Source organism: Ipomoea triloba, chromosome 11, assembly GCF_003576645.1.
Source record: "Ipomoea triloba cultivar NCNSP0323 chromosome 11, ASM357664v1".
NCBI lineage: Eukaryota > Viridiplantae > Streptophyta > Magnoliopsida > Solanales > Convolvulaceae > Ipomoea > Ipomoea triloba.
In genome coordinates this window covers 7,252,094-7,261,431 of record NC_044926.1, presented here as the reverse complement: position 1 = coordinate 7,261,431, position 9,338 = coordinate 7,252,094, and the positions used below count along the sequence as shown (strand labels likewise).

General features: G+C 42.1%; 1 protein-coding gene across 1 annotated transcript in view; it reads right to left on the bottom strand.

Moving 5' to 3' along the window:
* Positions 1-5,097: 5,097 nt before the first annotated feature.
* LOC115995851 overlaps positions 5,098-9,338 on the bottom strand; it is a 25,927-nt gene continuing 21,686 nt past the window's right edge. The window contains exons 8-9 of the mRNA XM_031235000.1: positions 5,850-5,942; positions 5,098-5,177 (exon numbers count right to left, since the gene is read on the bottom strand). Coding sequence (XP_031090860.1) covers positions 5,098-5,177; positions 5,850-5,942 — 173 coding nt within the window. The remainder of the gene's footprint in view (positions 5,178-5,849; positions 5,943-9,338) is intronic.

Genomic DNA, 9,338 nt, shown 5'->3' with positions numbered 1-9,338 from the left:
TGTCCTTGTAAGAAGTGTTGCAATTTAACAAAATTAAGTGCAAATGACATATATGATCATCTAATTTGTCATGGAATTAATCTAAGTTATACAAAATAGATATGGCATGGTGAAGGGGGGGAAAGAACTAGTACATCTAAGATATGGCATGGTGAAGGGGGGGAAAGAACTAGTACATCTAACACTTATGTTGACAACGAAGCAAATGAAGATAGTACATCTAACACTTATGTTGACAACGAAGCAAATGAAGATAGTACATCTAACACTTATGTTGACAACGAAGCAAATGAAGATGATGAGTCTGAAGATCGGTTGGATGACGAAGCAAATGAAGATGATGAGTCTGAAGATCGGTTGGATGAAATGTTTCGCGATGTTGGAGAAGAGTTCATCGATCGATCAAATGAGTTAGATGAAATATTAAGTGATTCAAAAAAACCTTTATGGCCAGGGTGTAGTAAATATACTCGGTTATCTGCTGTTCTGAAATTATTCAATTTAAAAGCTGGAAATGGATGGAGCGATCAGAGTTTTACAGCTTTACTTGGGTTATTAAAAGATATACTTCCAGAAGATAATGAACTTCCAAAGAATACATATGATGCCAAGAAAATTCTGTGTCCCATGGGTATGGAGTATGAAAAGATACATGCTTGTCCTAACGATTGCATATTGTTTAGGAATGATTACAAAGAATTGCATGCATGTCCAATCTGTGGGGCATCTCGGTACAAACCAAGAGAGCATGTTGTTGGTAAGGCAAGTTTAAAAGGGCTACCATCTAAAGTTTTGTGGTATATCCCAATTGTTCCAAGATTTAAGCGTATGTTTTCAAATCCAAATGACGCGAAAAACTTAACATGGCATGTAGATAAAAGAATATCTGATGGAAAGTTTCAGCACCCTGCTGATTCTCCTCAATGGAAAACTTTTGATAATGCTTTTCCTGAATTTGGCCATGAGTCTAGAAATCTTAGACTTGGACTTTGTACTGATGGAATAAACCCTCACGGAAACCTAAGTAGTAAGCATAGCTCGTGGCCAGTAATGTTGGTGATTTATAATCTACCTCCTTGGTTGTGTATGAAACGCAAATATATATTATTGTGTTTGATGATATCTGGGCCAAAACAACCAGGTAATGATATAGATGTCTTTTTGGCACCTTTGGTTGAAGATTTGAAAAAATTGTGGGATGAAGGTGTGATAGTGTTTGATGCATACCGGAAAGAGAATTTTAAGTTGCAAACTATGCTTTTCTGCACAATCAATGACTTTCCAGCTTATGGAAACCTGTCTGGGTATAGTGTCAAAGGACATAAGGCATGCCCTATTTGTGAAGAGAATACATGCTATTATCAACTTGTTCATGGTAGAAAGACAGTTTACATGGGTCACCGGAGGTTTCTTGATAGATTTCACCCTTATAGGAGATTAAAAAAAGGCTTTGATAAGCACCAAGAATGGTACTTAAAAAGGGTCTAAAATGGATTAGAAGTGTAACGTTTTGCCATCCGATCATAATAAATGCATGCATTTTAGCTCAGATGTGATTAAAATCTTCTAACATCAATCCTAGGAAAAGTTTTTAGGTATTTTACAGGTTGGAGAGGGATTTGAGGCTAAAATAGAGCAAAAAACAAACGAAGCCGCATTGCAGTATCGTCCCACGTAGCCTCACACGCATGTGGCTGGGCGTGGAATCTTTCTAGTAACCATCCACGCCCACCACCACGCGTGGTGGCATGCGTGGTCGGGCCAAGGGCCATTTTGGGAAATTTGTTCCCTTTTGTCACCTATATAAATCCCTTTTGCCCTAAACCTAGGGAGACAATTAGAATAGGATATATCTGAAATTGTAGAGGGTTTTCTCCCCTCTTGGGGGAAAATTCCTTTTCTTCTAGGCTAGATTAGATCCAAGGGCAAGGATGAAGATTGGAATTTCAAGAACAAAAGTGTAAAGATCCCCTTCTTGAGGGTGGTAACTATTCTCTCCAATTCTTAATCTAATATTTGTTTCTTTGAGATTTCCTTTCTTTTTCTTGTTTCTTTAGCATGTTAGAGTAGATTAGATAGGGGATTGGTGGCCCCAAGGTTAATCTATGTGGATGTTTGATATTATTGCTAGTAGAATTGTGAGTTTCTTGATTGTTGGATGATGAACTTGTGTGGATGATGTTCTTCAAGCTTTGTGCCTACTGTGGCCACATTAGGTAGCAAACCCAAAGGAAGTGAGTGTGTGCGCGATAGCGGCCACTCACGAGTCTAACTCACCCAAATCTCCGCTCTTAGTCCGAAAGGACGAGATCCGAGAGGAGTGGTAGACAAAGTGTTTGATGAAATGCCCCAACCGAATGAGGATGTGGGAGTCCAAAGTGTGACGCCACTTGGTAAAAGTGCCACGAACTCCCTAGTCTATTCCACATCTTTGCTCGCAAGTCCATACAAAGATAGACCACATAGAGAAACCTAAAGCCCCAATCTCCACCTTTCCATTTATTTTGCACAACCCCTATCAACCTTCCTACCTTCCTACAAATGAACCTTACCCTTAGCCATTCCCGTAACTCTTACCTTTCAACCTCTAAAATGCCAACACACTAATTCCGTTCCCATTCGCCATCCTTGAGAGACACGACACTCGGGGAGTCTTGACTCTCCGTTTTAACATCCTTCACATCCACTCACCCCATACAAACAACCATCAAAATGGCGCCGTTGCCGGGGATGGCAAACGGTTTTGAATTGTGTTGACATCTTTGAAGTAGAATTTTAGGAGTTCTTGAATTGCTTTCTCTTTGTTTGTTTTATTTTCTTAATTTTTGTTACTTGATTAGAGAAGTGAGCTTATTTATCTTGAACATATCTTGTGCTCACTTGCAACTACTTTTAGTTGCGAAATATTTGTTGTTTGTTAAGCTTGCGCATGAAATTTTCTACTACTAACCACTTGAAGCTTACAAATGAGTGCATACACATATCCCCATGGCGGCGGACCAGGGTGATCCGCTGGGGAGCACCGCCGGTTGAGGCGGAGGTGTGTAGCGGAGGGAAGTGTTCCGCCAGGGAGCTCCGTCTCCTTCTTACGGAAGGGGGTGGCGGAGGAGTGTGTTCCGTTACGGCGTTCCGCCAAGTGTAACGATGCTTCAGTTCCAGTAAACTGTTTGTGATCTGTTGGTCTGGTTGTTCCACCTTTGCTTCTAAATGTTGTTGGGGTATTTTTTTGGGTATTTTACCATGTCTTGGAGTATTTATTCACTTCTCTTGGTTCATTATATGAGTCTATTTGGTCGGTTGAATCCTTGATTGTATTCTCTGGGAGTGGTTGTGTTCATAATCTGAGATGAACACTATGAGTGTTTTGTTCTTGAGATGAGTTTGAGGTTGGATATGGAGTGGGGGATCTTTGAGTATCTCTTGGGTTGTTTGAGGATGAACTAACTGTGGAACTAACTTTGGACTTCGGTCCCTGTGATTGGGTTTATACCCCTGTGATTGGACTTCGGTCCCTGTGATTGGGTTTTTACCCCTGTGATTGGACTTCGGTCCCCGTGATTGGGTTTTTACCCCTGTGATTGGACTTCGGTCCCTGTGATTGGGTTTTTACCCCTGTGATTGGACTTCGGTCCCTGTGATTGGGTTTTTACCCCTGTGTACCTAACTTCTAACTTTCGGGCTTGGTGTTTGGTGTGGAGAATTGGTACTTGGGTTGGAAGTTGAGGTTCTTGGTGCTTATCCTTGGGTTGAGGTCCGTTTGGTTCTTTGTTGACTCTTGAGTTGTATTGTATCTTGTTGATTATTGGTTATTCTTGGATATATTCTAGTTTGGTTGTTCTTATGAGTATTCGGTTGAGTTTGTGATTCGGTTGGATATTGGAATTGATGAGAAGTCTTGGTTTATATATTCTTTCAGCGTGTTGTTGTTGAGTATCTGGTTTTAAACTTGAACAGTTCGTTGGTGTGTATATTCTATATGGGTGTGTAAACCTTTTTACAAACTTATATATATATCTATACTTCCTTGCGGGTGTGAATGGTGGTTGCTTAGCAGTCTTTTGCTAATGGTTTCTTGTATGTTTTCCAGGTGTGCCATAAAGTCTAAGCGTGAGCGCGATAGAGTTATACCCGTATGAGGAGGCTTAGACTAGTTGTTATGCTTTTAGACTTATGCTTTGGGCATGTGTGCCGCTATGAGATTCTATATACTCCTGTTTAGTTCTTGGATGTTTTGGAGACATGTTTTGAGGTTTAATATCTATGCAGTTCAGTTCTTTTGGTTAGCCTGTGCATCTAGGCTGTGTTTTCTTACCTAGATGTGGCATGATACCCCTTAGGTTTTAATTCGCTTCCGCTATGTTATGTTTTATAGTTGAGATAGGCAGCTTTTGTGTTAAGTTTTAGCTATCTCAGCTTGTGAAAAGTTGGGGTGTCACAGTTGGTATCAGAGCCTGTGTTGAGGTCTAAAGTAGAGATCCTAGGGTTTGAAATCTGAGACTCTAGGAGTTGATCAGTAGAAATTAGGATGTTTGAGAATCCTAGGATGTGTGAATTCTAGGACGCGCGGTGAGGACATGCCTTGTTTGTTTAAGTTATATGTGCTTTGTTAACCTTGTTGTTTGCAGCTTGCGGGCACGTCTTCCGGGTAAGTCTTAATCGTTTTAGTTAAGTTGCTTCCTTTTAGAATTGCCTAGGAGCCTGCCTTAGATTAGGAATGAGTAGTTAGTTGATGCGAAACGATGGATAGCACCGTATGCGTGTAAGCAATCAGAAGTTTGGGCAACTCGTTGAAGAAGACTAACCTACTCGCGGCTCGGAGTCATCCACAGCAATCTACGTTCTTCGGGAATGGCGTCTTCGCGCGTGTAACATCGTCTGCAAGATCTTCGTTCACCTCAAGACTTGAAGAATAAACCTCGTGCAGCTGAAGTTCGTTGCAAGACGAAGAAAGCGATAGGAGCTCAAAGACTAAAGACTCGAAGACCCTCGGCTTTGAGGGAACGACAAGAGCGAACGTTTACGCGCCAAGAAGAGTTAAAGCACGCCAAGTTGAAGCTCTTGGATCGTTGATGAAGAACCTCGTGCAAGCTAAGCTTGTTAGCCACGAAGCCCGAAGAAGTAGAACTTGAGGTCGTGATTTGCAGACCCTAAAGTAGTTCTACCTACCTCTGAAGCAGCTACAAAGGAACAAGTTAGAAGTTGCAACCTTCAGAGCAAAGAAGACTAAGTCAAGTAGGAAGGAAAGCTTGGATCCTTAAGACCCCCGGAGATCCCCGAAGAAACGCTATGAGCAAGTTGTTTGACCCCATGAAGTGCGAAGAGACTAAGAAGAGAACCATGAAGTAAGGACCTCGTGTGACCTAGTCGGCACATCGTGAAGATGGCACCTTATGCACAGACTTAAGGAAGGAACCTCTGTGGCAAGAAATAAATAAGGAGTAGCTAAGCAAGCTAGTAGAAGACCGAAACATCCAAAGATCAAGACCAACCGAAGTGAATCTAAAGGCTAGCTCAATCCCCAAATTTTCCTAAGTGGAGTTGGACCGTAGTGCTAATGAAGTTCCGCAGAAGACTTAATCTACTGAGCAAGTAAGCAAAAGCGCCCTTGATCGCGCTAAACGCAAAGATCAAAGTTGAGAGCTATACTCCACTACCCCGGATGACCAACCGGAAGAACCAATGAAGAACTCCACTACCCCGGATGACCAACCGGAAGAACCAATGAAGAATGAAATGACAAGTTGATAAGGGTTTGAAGAACCAATGAAGAATGAAATGACAAGTTGATAAGGGTTTGCGCTATCAATGAAGAATGAAATGACAAGTTGATAAGGGTTTGCGCTATTGACCTGCAAGAATCGCAAGAAGAACACCAAGACTTGACCGAACCATCTTACAACAAAGATTGCCAATCGAGTAAATGAAGGACTCCTCGAAAGATCCTGAACGATCAAAAGAGCAAGAATTCTAAATGCTAAAGAAGGTGCACGCGTTACGATGGCTTAGGACCTCGATGTTTCAAAGTACAAGAAATTAAACTCGGTTTCTAAAGATCACCAATAATCGTAGGCAAATCTCCTTTCAAGATCAAGCGATACGTTCCTAATTAATCTTACCCTTCTCGTGAAGCTTCCCCGAGAATCTCTCGTTCTGCACCAATCAGTCATCAGCGATTCATCGCCTTCGGCCTCTCTTGGAGTGATAAGGATGTGCGAGTTGTAGCTTATAAAGTAGAGCTATCCGAATTCTAGATTCGCGTTTCGTAAGGAGCAAGGTTAAAACACGTCGACCGGTCAGAGTGTCGTGATCAAATCGTCAAGCTATGGAAATCGTTTAGAGTTGAGAGACTTCCTATTCTTCTTAAAACCAAATCCTTCTTTGACCCTTGTAATTCCAATCATCCTTTTGTTGAGAAATCCCTTCTATTTGTTCTAAACGTTATTCCCATCTCCTTTTGGAAACCAAATTCTTTTATGTTTCTTGAAACTCTAAATGCCTTCTTGTTGAAACACCCCTTCTACCTATTCTAAATCTCTTTCTCATCTTCGCTTGAAACTGAACTTCTCTTTTCCTTTGAGGAAGTGCATACCATATCGTTAAAGAATCCTTTCTTTCTAGATCTCATTGCTATCGTCCCTTGAAACCGAATTTCTCTCATTCCCTTGGAAATTGTATATCCTTCCGTTGAGACATCCTTTCAGTTTATTTTAAATCTCATTCTTATCTCCTTTCAAGATTGAATTTCTTTCTTTCCTTTGGAGAATTGCATACCCTATCGTTGAAAATGTTAGGAACATCATGTAATAGGTTTTGATGATACCAACGGTTAAGTAGAAATCCCCAAAGTATCGAAAGATAGGAATCAATGTAAGTTCGACAAGTAAACTAAGAGCGAAAATACAACCGGGTAACTTGAGCTCAACTCGGAAAATATTTAAGCTTAAGGTAAACTTGTTTGAACATCTTAGAAGTCTCGTGTTGTAATCATATAGACAGATCAGAAGGAAGCATGGGACAACTCTGGAGGAATAAGGGTCTGCGAGACATCAACTAAGTCTCGAGACATAAGCAGAGTTCGAGAGGTAGTACCTCTCGATACAACCATCCAGTTCGAGACATAAGCAGAGTTCGAGAGGTAGACCTCTTGATGCTTGGGTTCGAGACATCAAACAATCGAGACATCAACCTTGGTCTCGATAAAACTAACAATTCTCCAACAAAGCTGAATGACGGTCAGGAAGCTTACTTAAAGTGTGGAGAAGAAGAATATCATGGAGATGGAACAATGAAGAGGTGCCGAACGTGAAGATTTCAAAATGGGCGGAAATGGATGACACGTCAGATTTCCANGCTGTCCGAGCGAAAGAAACCTGAGGCTTGACGCGGGCTTGGATTGGAGTCTGTTACATTCAACTGTGACAACCAAAAACACCTTGCTTTGGATTAAGCAAGAGAGGTGGAGTAACCTGGCAGCTGTCCGAGTGAAAGATACCTGAGGCTTGACGCGGGCTTGGTGATCAAAGGTCAAGTGCTCGAGAGGTGGAGTAACTGGAAGCGGGGCGAAAAACCTGAGGCTTGAGGCGGGCTTGGTGATCAAAGCTCAAGCGCTCGTTATTGTACTAGAAAGGGAAGTTTTTAGTGCAATCCTTCCAGGGAGTTTCTGGAAGAAGAGTGGACGTAGGCGGGTTGGCCGAACCACTTAAAAATCTCTCTTGCATTTACTTACTGTTTTTATCTCTCGCTAACCTCTCGATTGCACTGCATATTAACACACCTCTCGAACTAACTCAAACTCGTGCTAACTAAAAGGGGATAACATTTCCGCTGCGCATAAAACTTTGTCTTCACCTCGTGAGGTATCGAACCTAAACATCCTAAGTTCTATACACACGAGAGGTTGAAAAAGATTTGCAAAATCTTATACAAGTCTATTCACCCCCCCCCCTCTAGACTTGTACCCCATCCCCTTGGGACCAACAATTGGTATCAGAGCAAGTTCTCTGATCGATATAAACCTTTGTTTATATTGCCTAGAGATCCTTCTTTGAAAAGTCTTTTGAAAATATTTTCAAAGCACGAGAAAAATTTTAAAATGGATAGCATGTTGTCGAGACATCTTCTCTTTGATCTTAGCAGGTTCGATGACTGGAAAACACGCATGCTTGCGTATCTATCAGCCCTCCATGATGAGATGGCCGAAGTTATAACATCTGGACCAGTCAAGATCATGATGGTAAACACGACTGCTGAGCAAACCAGAGATACACCAAAGTATGTCCCCAAACCTAGGGAAGAATGGACAAGTGATGATAGGAAGAGAAACAACTTGGACAACATTGCCAAGGATATTCTCTTCAGAGCTATAGACGAAACCATCTTTCCAAAAGTAAGAAAGTGCAAAACAGCGAAAGAGGTATGGGATACTTTGATGTTGATTGGTGAAGGTGACGAACAGGAGAAGGAGAACAAGCTCACCGTGGCCATGAAGAAGTTCGAGGACTTCAAGATGAAACCAGGGGAGAGCATCGACAGCATGGAATCTCGTTTCATGAAGCTATCAATAGAGATCAATGATCTCGAGAAGGAGATTCCACAAAAGGAGCTAAACCTGAAGGTCTTACGAGGCCTTACCAAGGAGTGGGAAATGAAGGTGATCACAATGCGTGATCACAGGGATTTGAAGAACACCACAACCGACCAACTGTTCAGAGATCTCAAAGCCTTCGAATTTGAGATGTTTCCAAGAGATGAGGATGTGGTGGACAGACGGAATGTGGCACTGGTTGCGGACCAACCAACCACCTCCTCAAGGTCAGATTCTAATCCCACTGAATTCTTATCTGACGAACAGTTTGCTTTCTTCATAAGAAAATTCAGGAAGTTCATGAAGAAAACACCGGAAAGCAATACAAGTTCACCTTCCTCCTCAAGAAGGAAAAATGAGAAATATACATCCAGAGGAATGGAGGAAGAAGATCAAGGTCTATGCTACAACTGCAGGAGACCGGGGCACTTCAAGGCTGACTGTCCTTACCCTAAGGTAAGCAAATATCAAGGCCTAGAAGGTAGGAACTCCAGGAGAAAGGAGGAACCTAAAGAGAAGCCGGCACAAAGTGGCTTCAAGGGAGATACAAAGAAACATCTGCGCAGAAAGGCGCTTGTTGCTGAGGAACTCGAGAGAACAATCGAGGAGTCCGAGACGTCGAGCTCCAGTGAAAGCAGCAGCAGCTCAGAGGATGAGAGGGGGCTCATCTGCTTATACACCGAGGAAGAAGAGAATCAATGCCTAATGGCCATTGACAATGAGGTAACCTCTACTTCCACATCTCGCTGCTCTA